At 36.0% G+C, this 21,058-nt stretch overlaps 1 protein-coding gene across 2 annotated transcripts; it reads left to right on the top strand.

Annotated features, from left to right (window-relative positions):
* The first annotated feature begins 11,251 nt into the window (after positions 1-11,251).
* LOC104116975 (glutamine--tRNA ligase) lies at positions 11,252-20,546 on the top strand. Of its 2 annotated transcripts, XM_070186280.1 has the most exons (24): positions 11,252-11,540; positions 12,330-12,380; positions 12,616-12,687; positions 12,890-12,989; positions 13,208-13,303; positions 14,049-14,110; positions 14,224-14,325; positions 14,445-14,540; positions 15,046-15,198; positions 15,275-15,330; positions 16,176-16,266; positions 16,336-16,422; positions 16,658-16,855; positions 16,938-17,036; positions 17,390-17,521; positions 17,628-17,764; positions 17,860-17,959; positions 18,065-18,160; positions 18,284-18,384; positions 18,494-18,599; positions 18,685-18,774; positions 18,864-18,993; positions 19,516-19,654; positions 20,122-20,546. In XM_070186280.1, the coding sequence occupies exons 1-23, from the start codon at positions 11,415-11,417 to the stop codon at positions 19,608-19,610; spliced, it is 2,376 nt and encodes a 791-aa protein (XP_070042381.1). In that variant the 5' UTR covers positions 11,252-11,414; the 3' UTR covers positions 19,611-19,654; positions 20,122-20,546. The 2 variants fall into 2 exon arrangements, with proteins under 2 accessions (XP_070042381.1, XP_009626236.1); XM_009627941.4 differs by lacking the exon at positions 20,122-20,546 and having other exon boundaries at positions 19,516-19,814.
* Positions 20,547-21,058: the final 512 nt, after the last annotated feature.

Below are 21,058 nucleotides of genomic sequence, written 5' to 3'. Positions count from 1 at the left end.
ACCCACTGAAAGAACCTTTAATATCTGGCAGGCGGTAAGAACTCTCCGGCATGAGGCTGAAGTAGGGTCACGCCGGAATACCCCGAGGAGGTGGTGGTGCTGAATACGGGGGTCTGCTAGGCTGACCCCTCCCAAAAATGACCTCTGCCCCCAGCTGGGGCACCTCTGAACTCTCCAGAAAAATGGGACCTCTTGTATCGCTGCATATTCTCTATACCCCTCTGACGGTAACCCTTAATCCTCCGAGAAATCTCCACTACCAATTGATAAGAAGTCCCCATCTTAACCTCCCGAGCCATACTAGAATGAATACTAGAGTGCAACCCCGCAACAAACCTCTGCACCCTCTCTACGTCGGTAGGAAGTATCATAAGTGCATGGTGAGACAACTCAGAGAATCTAGCCTCATAGTCAGTCACTGACATCTGACCCTGCTCGAGCTTCTCAAACTGACATCGCAACTTTTCCCTCTGGGAGGGTGGAATATACATGTCCAAGAATAGGCGGGTGAACTGGTCCCAAGTCGTGGGAAGAGAATTCGCTGGCCTGCCAAGGAGATAGGACTTCCACCACCTATGTGCTCTGCCCTCCAACTGGAAGGTAGTGAAATCCACCCCCTGAGACTCCAATATGCTCATATTGTGCAGTCTGTCCCTGCACCTATCAGTGAAGCCTAGTCCATCTGTCCAAAATCTTTTGCGGCTCGCCGGCTGCAGCTGGTCTGAGCTCAAGTATGGCCACTGCAACTGGCTGGGTCCCGCCCACAGATAGTGTACCCGGGTTCTGATATACGACACTTGCATGCCCAGGTGCCTGAGCAGTAGGGTTCTGTGCTACCCCTCCCGCCTGAGATGTGGTTGGGTCTGCTGGAAATAAACAAGCCTGGGTCATAAAATCCATGAACCGCAGCATACGGCCCATGACCTTCTAAAAGCCCGGTGCTGACATGAAATCTACCGGGGCTGGCTCTGCTGCGGGCACCTTGCCCTGCTCCTCCATAATGGGATCCTCCACTGGCTCCATTGGCGGTGCAATAGGGGCAACTCTGGGACGTCCTCGCCCCCTACCTCTGGCCGGTGCCCTCCCCCGGCCTCTGCCTCGGCCTCTAGCCACAGGGAGAGCAGCCCCTCCCGGGTCTGGAATGTCTGTTGCGTGCGTTCTCACCATATGTGAGGGAATAAGATGAAGAAACTTAGTACACCATCAACTGCACGATAGGAGATGAATAAAGAGTAGTTTCCTAACACCTCATAGCCTCTCGAAGATAAGTACAGACGTCTCCGCACCGACCCGCAAGACTCTATTAGGCTTTCCCATAACTTGCGAGACCTACGTGAACCTAGTGCTCTCATACCATGTTGTCACGGCCCAATTTCCTCATAGGCCGTGATGGCGCCCAACACTGTTGTTAGGCAAGCAAACACTGAAAAATCTAGTGGTTTCCACTTCTAATATGTTTACAAAATGAATAACTTTCCTCATTGATAAAGTTTTAGAAATTTACTGTTGTAAAGTAATTAAAAAAAGCAACTAAGTGCAAATCGAAGTCATAACAATAAATCCAAAATCATAAGTCTACGAGTGTGTGCCAAGACCTGGTGTCACAAGTGTGTGGGATACTAGTAGAATATACAAAATAATACTAATCTATTATCTCAAGGAAATAGACAGAAATATAAATCCAAAAGAGAGACTCCAGCTGATGTTGAACGGCTCGAAAGGGTAGCTCACCGTGTAGTCTTGAGCTAGAAGTCAAGTGAGTGCCGGACTGGTAACCAGATGCACCTGCCTCAGATCCTGCACATCAAGTGCAGAAGTGTAGCGTGAGTACATAAACAACATATACCCAGTAAGTATCTAGTCTAACCTCAAAGAATTAGTGACGATGGGTCGACTTAGACACTTACTAAGGGCCAAAAACATAATAATGTGACGTTCTAACTAAGCATGTAATGTACAATGATAATAGCGCTCAAAACAAGAAGTAAGTAGGCAAGTCCTTCTTTCAAGTAAGAATCAGACCATTGCTCTCATCTATTCCTTTCACCTTTCAAGTCCGTAAACATTATTAAATATAAAGAAGGGATTTCGGTATCACTACGCACGAGTTATGTTGAGGACATACGACCCGATCCAAATATACATAATAACATATTGTGCACTGTCGAGGGTCGAACGGCCTGAACCATATAATATATCAATAAATCCTGCCGAGGTGAGCGATCCGCTCCCATGAGAGTAGTGGAAGTTTACCCCGCTCGCGGAACATATTTGCGAAGCGGTTGAACATATAATTTCTCAATTCATCGTAGTATTTCTCAATTCCTTTCTAAAAAAATAAGAAACTCAACTTGGAGCTTTAAATATTGAAACCCTCAACTTCCACTTTAATCCATCAACTAGTAAACATAAACAAGTAACGGTATCAACAAAACATGGTGTAAACCTAAATCTACACGGACATAAGTATGAATAGTAGCTACGCATGGACTCTCGTCACATCGTGCGTACATAGCCCCCTACAAATAGAAGTACATATTAATTAAGTTCACCTATGGGGTTAATTCCCTCTTACAAGGTTAGAAAAGAGACTTACCTTGTTTCATAGCCTACTTCCAGGTTCAAGAATGCGCTCACACCCTCAAGTCGGTGCCGAATCAATCCAAACTAGTCGGTGTAGTTTTTCCTTCAAAATTTGCAGATCTTAACAAGTTTAACAAATATAAATTTTAATTTGCAAACATAAAAACGATAATGTTCTATTTATATGATTCTAAAGGAGAAGCAAAGAAACAAATGTAAAGAAAATTATTTAAAACCTTTAATTATATACATATCAAACTGCTTAGTACATTAATGAACTTCACATGATCTTTTCAATGGGAATTAATAGTGTTTTAATATATAACGATAGAGTTAAAATATTAGCAAAAAATATCGTTCCATTGTCACATTTGCTTAATAAATTCGAGTTATAGATCATAATTAATAGGGAAAACTACACCGTATAATTTTTCCTAAAAATAATATCATGTAAAATATATATTAAAATATTAATGTATAATATACATATTTTTATATATAATCAATGTATATTTTATATATATTTAACTAGCGAATGTAATTATATTTAGCCGACCGTCCGAATATATATGAGCGGGTCAGGATCATTGGATATTTTAAAAGATACAAGTGAATTTTATTTAATACAAATAATACATGTGGCGGATTAAGAAAATGGTCACATGGCGAAGTTAAAGTCAAAAAGTTGATCATGTTAGTTCTGTTAGATATAGGGGTATGTTTGAGCCCAAAAATAAATGTTGGGGGCATTTGCAGACCAAAAGATTAACGAAAGATATTTTCGAGCCATTTTCAATATGTTAGGGGTATTGTTGGCCCTTCTGTTAGATATAGGAGTAAGTTTGAGCCAAACAAATAAACGTTAGGGGTATTTGCGGACCAAAAGGTTAAAAGAGGATATTTCTGAGTCATTTTCAATACGTTAGGGGCATTTTTGGCCCTTTTTCCTTTGAAATATTATGGAATTTTCAAACTTTTCAATAAAATATTAATTGTTGTATATAATTTTTTTTCTTGATCTTTTGCACTGTTTTCTGTACTTCATTTGTCGCAACAGCTCTTACAACATGACAAATGAGTAACCAAAGGGATATAATATGCATTATTAGGTACTTTTCTGCGAGTTGGCATACTTTTTTACTCAATGAGTTGTACTTTCTTTGCTTCTTTTTTGAGTTCATAAATAAAAAGGACTAAATATTAATGCCTTTGGAATATGATGAGTCCACTATGGTAAAGTTGGTCATGTGACCAGGAGGTAACGAGTTTAAGGTGTGGAAGCAGTCTTTTGCAGAAATGCAGGGTGTGTATAATAGACCTTTGTGGTCCGGCCCTTCCCTGTGCAGGAACTTAGTGCACCGGCCTGTCCTTTAATCCACTCTGATCTGAACTAAATTGGCTTTTCAATTCTTGCACACGTAGAATTGGATTAAATGCCTATGGTAGTTGTTGAGTAGAGACTAAAGATGATATCGGAGTAGAAAGTACCATAGTAGTTCTTGTGCTTCTGTTTAAATATTGTAGGCACCAGATTCTATGAGGTGAGAAGTAACATATCATACAAGCTGGTAGCAGCCATTGTGTATTTTCATACTCTTTTTGGACTAAGTTTTTTAATAATAAAGTTTAATAGTGACAGTACAATTAACTGTTTTGATGTTATTGCTGCAACTTCTGGCTTCCTGACAATATGTTTATGTTGCGTGGTAGAAATTGAGATGCCACAACTTATATTTCTACTACTGTCTTTTTTAATTCTAATCAGTCAATTGATTCAATTAGCTAGAAAGGTCATTCAATACTTTCTATACGTACTCAACACAAAATTCGATTATACTCTGAAAGCTGAAGTTGTAATAACATGCTCGACTTTCTCTTAGAAAGCTGGAGATGCACATGCCAAATAACACTTGAATATTCAAACATTTAAACAATAATTGGGGGCGGTTAAAAGTGTTGCATCTTGTGTTAGTATGCTCTTTGATGATTACCAGTTTTCTTCCTAGATTACACATAAAGAAGCCTTGGGTATTGATAAAAAAACTGTTAATTTCTCATTCCTGTGTTATTTTTGGACTAACAATATACAATATGCAATATGCTACGAGGAATATCAGTATCATCTACCGTTCTACCTTGTTACATTACCTGTAAATCTATTCTCCTTCATTTCAATGGAACTTGTTAACTCGAATAAATTTGTTTATGCCAAATAGAAACAATACTATGTTCTGTATTTATCACGTTCTCAACATAAAAAAAGACCCATGTTTTGTATTTGATAATTTTTGGGGAAGCTCTTCTGCCCGAGCCAGTGCAAGATTATACTAAACCTCTACTTGTGATATCTAGGAAGATTAGAAAGCATTTTTAGTTATAAAATACCATAATGTCAATTGATTGCTCTTTCAAATTAAAGCTGGTTAGATTCAGCAATTACAGTAGTAGTATAACATTTTTCATTTGCTAATGTCAGGTGTACAGAAGAGTTCCCTCCAAATTTGTAGTTTCTATATGGTGAAATAATAACGTGTTTATGTATTAGTCCCAATTTTTGGTGAGACTGAAGTAGGAGTAGTATGCGATAACCTAGAAAGAAACCACTTAGATATCTCTGTGTCTTGTTTTGTGAAGGGTAGACTTTGGAGCAAATGCATCCAGGCCCCTTCATTATTCAAAAGACTGTCACAGAGTTTTTGGAGACGTCAAACGTGTAGTCGAATAGAATACACCTACTTTTCTAATTTTCAATGTTGTAAGACTCAGAACAAGTACAGAAATTAAGTGCACGGCCTGCAAAATGTAATATCTGAAGAGGAGAACAATAGTTATAGTTAGCATTTTGAATCATTTCAGATAGTGAAGTTCCGAAGAGTTTTATTATCTTCATTCAAATTGAATTATTGCTTGAGCGTGAGAATCACTGTAATGATTCTCGAAAAGGGAATACATGCATTACAAATATAATTACTCTTTCACCTATCTCTAGGCATTTTTTTAAACAACTGTCATGGGAGTTAAAATCACTAGAATCATGCAACTCTGTACAATTAAAATTAAATTCTACTTTGTAATACTAAAATCGTTTCTTAACATGAAGGACCGCATAAATTTAGTTTTGTCCAGGTGAAATGCTCCTTATTCACTGTTACGCAATTCTTTTTGTTTTTAATGGAATGGCATATTTCTGTTTCATGCTTTCTCTTTCTATTAGAATCATGTTATTTGATCCTTATTCTCCTTATGCACTGTTACAAAATACCTACATATTTGATCCAAATTACTTTCGCCAATATAATTCATTAGTTAATCTGTAGCACGCGCAAACTACTAGCCCGAATTTAGCTTCTTGAATTTTATTGCTATGAAGCTAACATGTCAAAAACACATTGAATTAGCCCATATCTAGTCGGTTAAGAAGATAAATCATGATGTTATTGACCATTTACATATACTCCCGTGTACTTGCCTTCTGTGTGAGAGTTATCCTGTTGGCACATGAGTTGTCCGTGCAGTCATGAGTCATTGTTATTGTTGGCACGTGAGTGGTCCTGTGCGGATATTAGATATTGTCATTCTCTTAGCACGTGAGTCGTCCGTGCGGTTATGAATTTGTAATGTGGGCACAAGAGGCCAAGTAATTAGGGTTCAAGAACTGGAACATGTGATTTGTGATTATGAGTTTTGGTACCTCGTGAAAATTCCTGAATAGATCTGGTGTAAAAGTTGTTGTTCTTGTTGAGTTGTTACTTGTTTTTCTTTATTTGGTTTCATCGGACTTCGAACTACAACGTTACTATTTGTTTGGTTCTTGTGTTTCATTGCGAGTATTGTTTTGTCTTCCTTACCATGCTTAGCTTTATATTAATATTATTTCCCCGTTAGTTCACCTTCATTCTTGTTCAGGTTGTTTAGTCCAGTAGGTGTCTTGACTGTCCCTCATCACTACTCCATCGATATTAGTCTTGATACTTACTGGGTATCGTTGTGGTGTACTCATGCTACGTTTTCTATACATTTTTGTGCAGGAGTTGGTTGATCAATAGCTAGCTGTTCGGGTTTTGCTATGGAGACTCAAGGTAAACCTGTTATAGCGTTCGCAGGCCTCGGAGTCACCTTCTGATATTATACATGTACTGTTTATTTCTATTCCGAAACAGATGTATTTAGAATTTTTTTTAGCAAACTCAATAGAGCTTATGACTTGTATTGCCGGTTTTGGGATTGTTGGCTTGTATGAAAATTTACATATCGAAATTCATAGTTGTTGGTTAAATTTTACTATTAATTTAGTAAGTGTTAGGCTTACCTAGTCTTAGAGATTAGGTGTCGTCATGGCATCCTACGGAGGAAAATTGGGGTTGTGACAATAACGTTTAAATTCTGGCTCCGCCTCTGCTTGCAACCGATGTCAATCATTTACCGATTCAACTTCTGTATGTTCTCGGTTCCACGTGTCACCTCGCTATTCGGCCACCTTTAACCAACCAATTTCACCCCATACAATCCAATGTTAAAAAGATTTATTTGGAGAGACATCGGGTTCGAGCCCTATGAATGAATTTTTTTGGTAGAAAGTGTTTCTTTTTTTAATAGGTCGTACGCGACCCAAATCCCTATTAATCGCGGCCCAATTAGGTACTGGACATCGAATGGGAAATAAAAAAAGTTATTTATCGAGATAGATTGAGAATTCAAACTTAATAGGTCCGACGTTCAAGATTTTTGACGTTGAGTTGTACTTTTAAGTTTATGAATTAAGATAAGCTATTTGTAAAAAATTTAGTGAGTTTTTACATGTATATAATTATGTTCCGTGTTGAATATTATATTATGTTTAGATGAATCCGTTCTCTAGCTAAGTGTTGAACACTTTGATTGCTTGAGATTTCTTTTATGTTTGGCAAGGAATTTAGTTAGAACGAATTGTGAGAAGTCGTTTGGTGAAAAGAGTAAACAATTCGGGAGTAGTTTGATGTGTTTATTTTTTTTTAAAAAGAAGCTAAATAAACTATTTCCAAAGGTTTAGGTGAGTAAGTCCAATGTTAGTAGTTGTTGATGATTGGAGATCAAAATAAATTGTTGTGTTACGGAGATCAAAATAAATTTTTGGCGGTAGGGTTGAAGTTGACTTTGTAGTCAAAATCAAGCAGCTAACGTCAAAGTCAGAACAAACAGATTTTCAAAACCCAAACTTATGTTTTACTTTACTCGTATTTCGACTCAAATTATGTTTACTAATTAGCTTTGAAGGAAGACAATTTTGATTGCTTGGTCTATACTCTAAACTACTTGCAACCCAAGAATTCTTGGAAACCAACACATATGAGTACTCCAGTCAATTCTTTTGCCTAAGTTAGAAGTACAGTAGTAGAAGTCTATTTCTCTATAATATTAGTGTAATTTAACATGCGATATCAAGTAGTTATGATCATGTTATTAACTAATGTTTATCATAAAAATTTATTTGTATCTATACTATATATGGACGACGTCACACCAGACGTCCTGCTTTAACTTCCCTAGCCCCAACTGATCTACCATCTCCGTGGACGCTATCTTATCCAAACTCCCAGCATCAATGATTATCTTTGCACTGGCCAATTTCGACATAGATTTTGAATACAGCCTTCCGTCTTCTCCACCGACCCAGTGACACACCAACCACGCCCCTTCTCTTTCTCCGATCATAAAGCCCCCTGATCCCTTTATTTGTCTTTCATCCCCCCTGAATAAGTAAGCACGAAAGCCCTTAGCAAAATGTTGTTCGTCTTTCTTATTCTTTAAAAATAAATATTATATTGGTCAAAATTATAATTTAAATTATTTTCCTAATATTTAGGACAATAAAATCAACTAAAAGTTTGATTATTATATCTTTCCTTATGGAACTAAGTAAGAAATCCTAATATTTAGGTTAAAATTAATTAAAACCTTACCAAAAAATCCAACTTTTTAGATCTTGGAAATAACGTGATGGATAGGTGGTGGAAGATATCTATTTTTTTTTTTTTACTTTTTTTCTTCTTACAATTAATATTCTTTTTGGTAAGTAAAAGAATTTTATTTACCAAGTAATATTTACAAAGTATAAAAAGACTTTACAACCTGGACATAAATCCCCGGCCGCCTGCCGTAAACTCTCTTTAGCTCTAACTAAAAATCTATCATACTTTGCAAACAAACTAAATTGTACAATTAATGTTATTCTTATCTTTTAACAATGTATTATAGAAAATAAAAAATTAATTTTGGGAGAAAAAAAGGAACAATAAAAAGCTGAGAGCCCCTAATTGTAATTTAGTTCGATGGTAATATATTTTCTTGTAAAATCTTGTATCATTTTCAAGTACTTCGGTGATATTTTTATTTGCTAGAGGCCTGCAATTCACTTGAAAACTTATCTACTTTTTATTGAGTTAGTTAAATTGGATAGATATTTTTTAGAAACTTAAATTGTTTTTCTTAATTTTTAATTTATAACTCAAAATATATTTTAATAATATTTAAGTGATATTCAAAATTTTGCGCTCATTAATTCTAAGTACAAATGTATTCTAAATGAATTTATCATTAATTATTTTTCCTTTTAAAATAATTATTCTAAATGAGTTGTCCTTCATTATTATTCTTTTTGAATTTATTCCGACGTAGGACAACTCCCTATATTCTTCATATTTTAAGTAATTTATTACAAAATATTAACTCAACATTAGTCAATTTTTTAAAATTTACATTTTTATTATTAATATTTTGGAGGTACAAGGCCAATCTTTTCATTCTCAAATTTAAAGACCAAAAGATTCAATCTGAGAATCGTGAAAAAAAAATTGTATTTTGCTTTAGTATTATCACAGAAATAACAATAATTTTCATAAGATATTTCCACATAAATCCTCATAGATCACAATAAGGCATTTGAAAACTTCAATTGGACACGATTTCATCATCTATTTAGCTAGCCAAATACAAAAATATCTATTATTTTCAAAAAAAATCCTTAACTTTTAATTTATAATTTTATATAAATATCTAATAATATTTACATAATGTTCAAAAGTATTTATATTCATTAATATGGTACACGCGCGAAACTCGTACACTAAGACTAGTTACCTTATAAACTCGAGTCACCTCAAGAGCAAGGTGGGGAGTTTTTGGAGGGAGGGAGCCGATGGTCTATCGGAAACAACCTCTCTATCCTAGGGTAGGGGTAAGGCCTACGTACACACTACCCTCCCCAGACCCCACTAGTGAGATTATACTGGGTTATTGTTGTTGTACCTTATAAGTGTCCTGATCATGTAAATATTTTTTTATATTGCTAGCGCATAAAAATTAAATCTAATTTGTAAATATTTTATTTGAAAATTAAAAAGAGTGTATTTTTCAAGTACAAGAAACTAAACAAAGTAGGAAGTTTTACTTTCATACATGCATATTCTTGAAAGAAACCCCCCCCCCCAAGGGGGACGAAAAGACGTAAAAATAGCACCGGCTAGCCAATTTTCAGACTAATAATTCAAATATAGCATGCGTTTGTAAAGTCATTGAAAAATAGCTAATATTTTGCTGCAACACGGACCGATCCAGCATAATATACTAGAGATTGGTGCACATGTGTATGAACTTTCAGCATATTATGCTGGAACTCCAACACGCGGAAAGTTCCAGCATAATACACTGGAGATTGGAGTATTTGTGTACGAACTTTCAGCATATTATGCTAGACCGGTATATTATACTGGAACTCCAGTATATTATGCTGGAGTTCCAGTATTTTATACTAGAATATTTTCCGGATTTTGAACAGTGTTTTCGTTCAAATTTATCTTTACATAAAAAGTGGTTAAATTTCGATTACTTTTGAAATTATGACTATTTTTTAATTATCACTTGTAAATCTGATTATTTTTGAATTTCTTGCCGAAAAGACAGCTTAAAAGGTTTTCTACCACTTCTATTATCTCTTACTATAATTTTTGAATTTAAGTAATATGCAGTAACAATGTAACAACTTCTTACACCATCCATACAATTCAGCCGATTGTTACTTTTGAGGTTATAATATTTTTATTTTTTTGTTGTGGGTCAACTTAATTTAGTGGTGTAAAAAATTTATACACTGTCAGTATATAAATGTTAAATTACATTTCAACTATTAGCAACTATTTATAAACATACTTCTATTAGTCCTAACTTGAAAATGTTTCAAGAAAATTCATTTACAGAATTTGATTGCAGTTGGTTTGAGCCCTTTGAATAACGCTTAGATGGGGCAATTGGGACCAACTGGACTTGTCAGATCTATTCTATTGTAAAAATTGTATTAGCTAGCCACTTTCTGGACCAGTAATTGAAATAATAGCCAGTGTTTGGAAATTTATTCAAAGTAGCTGTTTTTAATGTGTAAATAGCATGAAACTATTATGGAGATGACTCTGTCATGGATTCCAAAAAAGTGGCTATTTTTCAATTGACTTTTGAATATGTGGCTATTTTTCAATACAAGTCCGAAAAATGGCTACTTTTTAGCTTTGGTTGACGGTCCAACTCTATTGAAAGGCCTGAAACTAAATCCTATATCTTTTAACGGGCCGAGCTTATAGCCCAATTATGGGTTAAATCAAAATACCTAAAAAAATCTCCGAGAAATCCCCCATTTCTTATATTTCCCCAAAAAGGAAAACACTTGTCCTAAACTTCCAAAGATTCCACCTTTAAAGAATCTCTGAATTACTTACAAAATTTCCCAAAAACTTTGTCATAGTTCTAGCTCTCAACATTTCCACTCTAGGGTTTTTGGAAATTACGAGGTAGCCAGTGAAGCAATGGTGAAGGAGGAGGATAGCAAAACTTTGGAGCTGTTCTTGAAAATTGGATTAGATGAAAAGACTGCCAAAAATACTTTGGCTAACAACAAAGTTACCACTAATCTTACTGCCGTTATTCACGAAGTAATTTTAGTTGCATAATTTCATATGGGTGTCTCTCTATTTGTGTAGATAACCTACTTTACATATGTATATTAAAAACAGGTTGCTAATTTCAGCTGTAATCTTGATATTTTTTGTATCTTAAGTATTTTTAGATGCATAATTTCATATGGGCATCTCTTTATTTGTGTAATAACCTACTTTATATACACACACACACACACACATATATGTATATATATATTTAAAAAGGTACAATTGTTCAGCTGGAATTTTAATTGTTGTATCTCAAGTATTTTAGATGCATAATTTCATATGGGTATCTCTCTATTTGTGTAAGTAACTTACTTTACATATGTATATGAAAAAGGTGAAATCTGTCAGCTGCAATCTTGATATTTGTATCTCTAGTATTTTTTAGATGTAATAAATGCATATGGGTTCCCACAGGAGTGCAGCGACACACCAAGGTACGGAAATTTTTCCTTATCAAAATAAATAAATAAATGCATATGGGTTTGTTCTATATGTGTGTAAATTACATGCTTTGTACATGTATAATGCCATCAGTTTTCTCATACCATCATATTCTTGCGACTAAACTGCACAATGTAGCTAGTTGTAGGGAGGTGTGCTAGGATGAAATAGCTGTGTGCAACGTTTCTTATTGGTTACATTAGTTGATTATTTGTTCTGCTAGATATTTTAAACATCTTTTGAGATGTAGTATCTTATTCTAATAAAAGTTCCCTGAAAAGCAATTATATGTCATCAATTTTTTCTTAACACTTTGTTTCGTGATTAATCCAGGCAGCTGTGACTGATGGTTGTGACCGTACTGTAGGCAACCTGATATACACGGTAGGCTTCTAAAATTTTGACAATAAGTTGGCAAATCTGTCATTTATATTCAACTTGCATATAATTTTCTTCCCATGCATTAATCAAAAACTTAGGACCATTTTGGATCGTTTAGTTTATCTTTTCGTGAAGCTTAAAATTGAAATATATCTTATTCTTTTCCATTGCGTTGGGAGGATAAGCACTACGATGAGAATGTGAAAGATGTAACCAACTTTATCCTTTTGCATGATAGGTTGCTACAAAGTTTCCAGCCAATGCACTTAACCACCGGCCCACATTGCTTCAGTACATTGTATCAACAAAGGTTTGTTGTATGCTCAGGTCAAAATTCATGTTCTTTTTATTTGGTTGCCCGTTTATGCAAGCATAGCAGTAGAACTGCGACCCCTTTACTTTTGTAAATCGTCGATGTCTGTGTCTGTTTTAGGTAATAAAAATATTGAGGCTGTTATGACTAATAAATTGGTGAAGCCCCTTCATATTTGTCTTTTACTGGACCGTTGCAGATTAAAACCCCTGCACAGTTAGAAGCGGCATTCACCTTTCTTGCTGCAACCGCCTCTGGAAATTTGAACACCCAAGAATTTGATGAGGCTTGTGGTGTTGGTAAGAAATCCTGTTTCCCCAAGTCCAATTAATATAACATTAATGGCATTAGATCTCTCATGCTTGATGAATCTTTAATATTATTATTCAGGTATACTTTTTTTTTTTTTTTTTTGGGGGGGGGGGGTTTGGTGGTGTTTGGATTATTCTTTCTTAGAAATAATTAATATCTTCCTTTTAAAACAAAAAATACTATGTATTCCCACAATGTTGAGCAGGGGTTGAGGTATCCAAGGATGACATTGAACGTGCTGTCAGTGAGGTCTTTGAGGAGAAGAAGGCCAATATATTAGAGCAGCGTTATAGAACAAATGGTTAGTTTGCTGCTTCTGGAACTAATCTGGTTACTGTTTAGCTGATTAGTTAATCTATATCTGTCGGTGTGTTTATATGCAAGTAATTGAGTGCTGAGAACTCTGAAATGCTAGCATTACAGCGAACAAAAGCATAAGACACTCTCATTGACCTTTGTTATTCTATATCCTTGTACCGTTGTATAGCTTCTAGATGTCATGATGTGGGGAGACTGTTTAGATTAAATTCATCTTTCTTTAATAATTTGTACTCATCTTTCGAGTTTCTGTGGTTTGATAAGTCCTTTTCTAATTAAGTGCTGTTATGATACTAATACTGCAAATGACCTGATTGTCTCCTTTGGTTGATTAAGGATATAATGCCTGTTTTATATTTAAACATGAATAGAATAGGAGTTTCAACTAAGAATAATTATTTCTTTGATCGAGTCACTGCCAGGACCTTAAATTGGTAGCTTACTTGTGACCCCTAGGTGGTTTGTTTTTCCTGAGCAATCGGGTTAAAATAAATTCGTTAGATCCTGATGTAATACTATACTTTATAAAATAAGAGTAGGATTGGAAGGGGGTGGGGGGTTGGTCTCAAATGTATGTGCATTGGCGACCTTATTGAAATGTTGGCAACTGTAATTGTCATTTGATCAAGGACTATCTTTTAAATAAAGTGGGCATGGAGGTAAGACCCCTCTTCTCTAAAGAGATAAATTCTCTTTCTAACATGCTTTATATAATCTCTCCTTATTAGTTGGTGAACTCTTTGCTCACGTTCGGAAGAAGTTGCCATGGGCTGATCCGAAAGTAGTCAAGGTAATCGCAGATGTTTCCTACGCTCTCTTTTGGGGTAGATGGTCAAGCTATTATGAGCTACAATTGGTTTTAATTAAAAAATTGCTGCTTATGAAGATTATTTATTGTCACAGGAAGTAATAGATGTGGAGCTGTATAAATTACTTGGGGAAAGAACTGCAGCAGATAATGAAAAGCCTGTAAAAAAGAAGAAAGAGAAGCCAGTGAAAGTTGAGGTGGTGCTTCTTCATCTTATGTGTTTTATCCTTTTGCTGACCACATGTTTTGGTGGACCTTCTTCATCTGATATGTTTTGTCCTAAGCTAAGCTGAGCCTGCTTCATCATCTTATGTAGGATAAGGCAAAAATCGAGGAGACCCCTGCACCGAAGCCGTCTGAAGAAGAACTGAATCCATATTCAATCTTCCCCTCTCCTGAGGAAAATTACAAGGTGCTTAGGATAATGTTATGTCCATTGTCATATTTTTCAGTCTTAAGCTTAATACTTTGCATATTTTGCTTCACTGAGATTTCCGTGATTTGACATTTTTTACATGATTAACTACATGCCATTTTTAAGTAGTGCAACAAATACTCTTTGGCTGCATGAAAACTTCCTTACAAGTTTGTAATCATATGGTGCCGGTCTGTTTATCCTCTTTTGCATCTATGGTTATGTATGTGAAACTTTTATTTTTCTGCCATTTTGGGTCCTTAATTTTGTATACATGTCCATATTTTTTTCTTGTTCTTCCATAAGTAGGTTCCGCTTGGTTGGAAAACTTAGGTAGTTGCTTCTTGGGCTAGTTTGCATGTTTGTAGTATCGTTTGTTGGATTAAAGCAGTCTATTGTTGTCAAATTCCCCCACTTTTAATCTATTTAGGATAGTTTGTTCAAGATTTTTAGCTATGTTCTTCTTTTTAGTGGTATGAACATCTGCTATCCTGATAATCAGGTGCATACAGAAATATATTTCAGTGACAGGCCTGTGCTTCGAGCTTGCAATTCCAAGGAACTACTTGAAAAACATTTGAAAGTGACTGGACAAAAAGTTTTAACACGTTTTCCACCTGAACCTAATGGATATTTGCACATTGGACATGCAAAGGTGATGATACACAAATTTGGATATTTTGTAACTGTGACTTTAATCTTGCTCTAAATCTTACTTTGATACTAAACAGGCTATGTTTGTGGACTTTGGTCTGGCCAAAGAAAGAGGTGGTGGCTGTTACTTGAGGTAGGCATTAAAATTTTCCTTCTCAATATGTGTTTTTCCTTCCTCATTATCTCAAATTAATATTACTGCAAGGATTTTGCAAAAGTTCGGCTTTGTGCTCAATATGAATCACTATATTACAGAAAGGGTGACTTTATTTGATGCCTAGAATACAGACTTGTGTCTCGTGAGAATGGATGCCTGTCCTGGGACCTGCTCATCAATTGGCATTTGCTTACGGTCGGAGTTGGGATAATTCTATTCTGTCACGTCATCCGGTCAAGGATGGAAGTACAATGATGATGGAATTGGTATAAAATTAGATTATGGAGGATTATAACGCGGGGGTGTTGAGGGGTATTCTCACAGTTTTGATCAAAATTTTCTGAGTTTAATTTAGTTTTGATGATAAAATAGAATCCTGGGTCACAAACTTTTGGATTCAGGAACAATTTTCAGAGATCTTTTTTAATTTGTAAAGATAAAATTAGGCTACTAAAACAAGAAAAAGATAATGCAATTTAAAGATGTTATTTGGAGCGCGAGCGAGAGACATGGTGGAGGAAGAGTAGGAGAAGGTTGTGGTTGGAAGGAGTTAATGTTATGCTTCTGGATTTATTAGTTTGGCCTAGTAAACTCTGAATTAGGTTGTCTGAATATAGTTCACTATGTAATGCACAAGATATTTTGTCTCTCGTTAATTCTGCCCCAAAACTCAAATGTATGTGGTGGATATTAATCTTGTACAAATCTCATCTGTCCTTATTCGTCTCCCTATTCACATGGAAGCTCTAATTTCATTTAATGTGGAACCTCTCTTTTACATGTGAGTGCTAGATTCCTCATGACTTTGTCGTTGGATTTAGGTTTGATGATACCAACCCTGAAGCTGAGAAGAAAGAGTACATCGATCATATCAAAGAAATTGTAGGGTGGATGGGATGGGAGCCTTACAAGGTATGATAATGTTCAATATCAATGGTCTATTTCCCGTGTTTGCAATACTAATATGTTGGCAATTTGCAGATAACTCACACTAGTGATTATTTCCAAGACCTTTATGAGCTAGCTGTAGAGCTGATAAGAAAAGGTCATGCATATGTTGACCACCAGGTAAGATGGCTATTATAAATAACACGTGATATGTTTAATACATAAAAATTGCTATTGTTGTTTTCTCTTGATACTCGTTTTTGGTTTCTGGTTCTCCTTTTCTTGTCTTTGCCTTTAAGTCTGCCCTTGCCCACTAGAGCTAACCTCTATTGTGAGGGGCTTCACTGATTGTTGTGGTTATACACTAACTAGATATTAGTATGAGATATATGGTCTGATTTTGTACATAACACAGACACCTGAAGAGGTAAAAGAATATCGGGAGAGAAAGATGAACAGCCCTTGGAGAGATAGGCCTATAGAAGAGTCCTTAAGATTGTTTGATGAAATGAAGAAGGGGATGATTAATGAAGGCAAGGCGACATTGAGGATGAAACAGGACATGCAGAGTGATAATTTCAATATGTATGACCTTATTGCATACCGTATCAAGGTAGGTATTTTCTGACAAAAACCATTTTGAATTCTATCTTGGTGTTTACTAACATTTAGTCCAATATTACTTGTTTCTACAGTTCACTCCTCATCCACATGCAGGGGATAAATGGTGCATCTACCCCAGTTATGATTATGCCCATTGTATTGTTGATTCTTTGGAAAATATCACTCATTCGGTATGTATGTGACTTGTTGCTGTCAAATACTGTGTTTACTTCTTCACTTTGTCAAGTCAGCATGGCTTATCTTGGATTTATACGTCCTCTGCATAGAGCTTTCTGTTTCCATTTTCATTTGGAAGTTACTTAAAATATTTAGCTATAAACCCATTACATAGAGTATCTTCCCTGAATAAAAATGAGAAAAGAAATAAATGTTGTTCGAGTTCGCTATAAAATACTCGGTCTATCTTGCTGTGTAACCCCTCTCTGTTTCCAGCCACGCTGGTGACAAATTGTTGTAGTAAAATAGTATTGCTGTAAATAATAGCTTAAATCAATTGAAATTTCAATTTCACATTCTCATGCAGCTTTGCACCCTGGAGTTTGAAACCCGCCGTGCATCATATTACTGGTTACTGGATGCACTAGGCCTTTACCAGCCTTTTGTTTGGGAGTACTCACGGTTGAATGTGTCAAATACTGTGATGTCAAAGCGTAAAGTTAGTTTGACTCCTGAGTGTTCCTTTTATTCAAAATTATTTATAATGGTTTCATGCAGGTAAAATTCCTGTTTCAAACTGATTCTTGATTTTTATCGCTGTCCAGTTGAACCGTCTTGTAACAGAGAAATGGGTTGACGGCTGGGATGATCCTCGTCTCATGACATTAGCAGGATTGCGACGTAGAGGGGTAACTTCAACAGCAATTAATGCTTTTGTTCGTGGGATTGGAATAACTAGAAGGTTGGGCACTCATTTATCTATGTGTATGTATGTTCCCAGTACAAAGGAAAACTAGTGTTTGACAGCGTGTTGACAACTTTCTTTTTTGGATGCAGTGACTGTAGTATGATACACCTTAGTCGCCTTGAATACCATATAAGAGAAGAACTAAATAAAACAGCTCCTAGAACAATGGTTGTGCTAAATCCCCTTAAGGTGGGCATATCTAGATTTAAATAAAGTATTTGTGGATGGAGACATGCACAAGTATGTGTTCTATTGCCAATTTACGGAAACTTAAGTTATGAACTTCATAATCAGGTTGTCATCACAAACCTTGAAGCTGGCTTAGTAACGGATCTAGATGCAAAGAAATGGCCTGAAGCTCCAGCTAATGATGCTTCGTCATTTTATAAGGTGGACATGCATTTTGTACTATATAATAATGGATGTTCTCTACTTTTCTGTCTCCACATAATAAAGCAATTCAATGTCCTTGATCCTTTAATATGTGTTTTCCATTTCTGTTTATTTTTGTAGGTCCCCTTTTCTAGAGTTGTGTACATTGAACGTACAGATTTTAGATTAAAAGATTCTAAAGATTATTTTGGCCTTGCTCCTGGAAAATCTGTCTTACTAAGGTAGTGTGTGTTAACTCACATCTTTGGTCATCCAAAAATTTGCTCGATTTTGGTTCAATACTTGGCCTTAGATGTACAGTTCAAACTATAAAGCTTATTCGCATTGCAGGTATGCATACCCGATAAAATGTACAGATGTAATTCTTGCTGATGACAAAGAGACGGTTCTTGAGATTCGGGCAGAGTATGATCCGTCTAAGACGATCAAGCCTAAGGTGGGGGTTTTTGATGTTAAATTCTTCTGTGTCATGGTTGGTTTAGAATTTCAGATCTGTTGTTCCTGAAACAATGTCGTTGCAGGGTGTTCTTCATTGGGTTGCAGAACCTTCACCTGGGGTTGATCCACTTAAGGTGGAGGTCCGGCTATTTGACAGGCTCTTCCTCTCCGAGGTTTCTTTTCTTTACCTTGTCAAACTTACTTTTCACCTTTCTCAGTCACAGTCATTTTGAAGCTAATTGTTGCTTGGTTTTGCGATAAGAATCCCGCCGAACTCGAAGACTGGCTTGGTGATTTGAACCCTGAGTCTAAAGTGGTGATACAAAATGCTTATGCTGTGCCCTTAGTTAGGACGGCTGCTCTTGGAGACAGATTTCAGTTTGAAAGGCTCGGTAAGTTCTTGTACTCGTTATTTCTTGGTAGGGATCTGAAATGTAGCTAAGATGAAAGTTTAAGTGCCTCGACAATGTTACCCCCTTCTTGAGTCGTAAAATAGGTTCCTTTACAGTATCTATTACTTCTTTGATGTTTGATTTGGTGCCTTGAAATACTAATAGCAGCAATCCAATTCTGCCTGAAGCTTTTTTCTAAGTTACTTCTAATAGAGTGATAGCATGTGTTTGTGAAAGGTCTGATCTGCTGAAACATGAGATTCTATTTGCTTTAACAAAATCAATTTTAAAGTGCCAGGAGCTGAAAAATGTTGGTTGCTTGAATTTTGTTTTTCAATTCACATTTCAAATTCGGAGTTTGAAGAGTTGGTGCTTCTACCTTTTGAATTCATCATATGAAAATATAATTTGTTAAACCGCTGAAGGCCTTACTTCCCAATGCCCTCCATTATTCCTGATTTCCTTAATTTTCTCAAAACAGATGAATTCTAATGCTTGAGTTTTAAATGATGACTTTTGCAGGGTATTTTGCTGTTGACCAGGATTCCGCTTCTGAGAAACTGGTCTTCAATCGGACCGTCACGCTGCGTGATAGCTATGCCAAGGGTGGAAAATGAAGCTTTTATGAAGAAATGGAAGTGAAATGGCAGTGTGTGATCGAGTGAGATTAACTAATGCATTTTTCTTGATATTTACGTGTACAAATAGACATTTTCAAGAATGAACATTTTTGGTATTCTGGGAATACACCAAGTTTAGATCTCGTACAAATCATCGTTGCTTAAAAAAGACAATAAAGTCTTGGTAGCTCAATTTTGTTACTCTCCCGTTAAGTCCTTTTTGTTGTTTCTTTTCTCCAAAAAAATGCAGTTATGGATTAGATATGACATGAACAGTCTTTGGTATTTCTTATTAAATCAGCGGGGTAGGTCCTCTCTCAATCGATGAATGGTGAAATACACTAATATTGTTCCATCGACTGGAAAAGCCAAATTCTGCTTCCATTTCATATTCAGACTTTTGAGTGGCTTCTTCCTAGTCACTGTAGTTTCTTTTAATTCTGCTTAAAAACCGTCTTTGATGTGAGCAAACAGATAACTTTTTATATGGGAAATCTTGAAACTGCAGTTGTATGATTATGGGAGAAAAATATGGGCAACCAAAAGAGAAGAGTTGGAGGGAGCTAAGAAGGACTTAATAGATCCACTCAAGCCTTACTTTGGAGGGGAAAGCTTTGGTTTTGTGGATATTGCCTTGATTGGATTCTACTGCTGGTTTTATACATATGAGAACTTTGGCAACTTCAGCATAGAGGCCGAGTGCCCGAAACTTGCTGCTTGGGGCAAGAGAAGCATGCAGAGGGAGAGTGTCTCCAAATCGCTCGGATCAATTCTTCGCTGCAACCGCTTCGATCCACCCTCGGCGGCGAAGCCAAGAATTTTTCTAAAGGTGTTCAAACTTGAAAGAACTAAAAATAATTCCTCAATAAAGAGTATTATGTTGTATACTTTTAAACCTAATATTTTATCTGTATACACAGTATAATTTTTCGACGAAGGGTTATCAATTGACCACCCTTAGGACAATGTAGCTTCGCCCCTGTCCACTCCCTTGGTAACAAACCATAATACGCCCCGAGTAATTGCTACCCGACCCTCATAAGATTTATGAGATACTACTAGAATTTAGAAAGAATTATGGAGTAGAATAAACATATTCACGTGCTTCAGAATTGGAGTTGTAGTATTGTCCTATTTTTCTAGCGTCCAATTCCTTTTGCATGCTTTTTGGGTCCTCTTAAATAGAGATAGACTCTGCTCAACAGTACATTGTACAGCAAACAAAGACAGCAGCTGTTTGGGGTGAATTAACTGCTGTTTGCAGAAGGGGGAGGGGAATTTCGAAGAGAAACATTGCCACGTGAATTTGTGCAATTATTTACTGCCTCTGCTCTTTGCAATTCCATCATCAACTAGTTACGTCAATCTTCAAACTGATTAATATCTCTCAAAAATTTCCATTTTCTTTGGCGTTTACAAGGCAATGAAAAGAAGAATTAAGGAAA

Source organism: Nicotiana tomentosiformis, chromosome 10, assembly GCF_000390325.3.
Source record: "Nicotiana tomentosiformis chromosome 10, ASM39032v3, whole genome shotgun sequence".
Taxonomy (NCBI): domain Eukaryota; kingdom Viridiplantae; phylum Streptophyta; class Magnoliopsida; order Solanales; family Solanaceae; genus Nicotiana; species Nicotiana tomentosiformis.
This window is presented reverse-complemented; position numbering and strand designations above follow the sequence as displayed.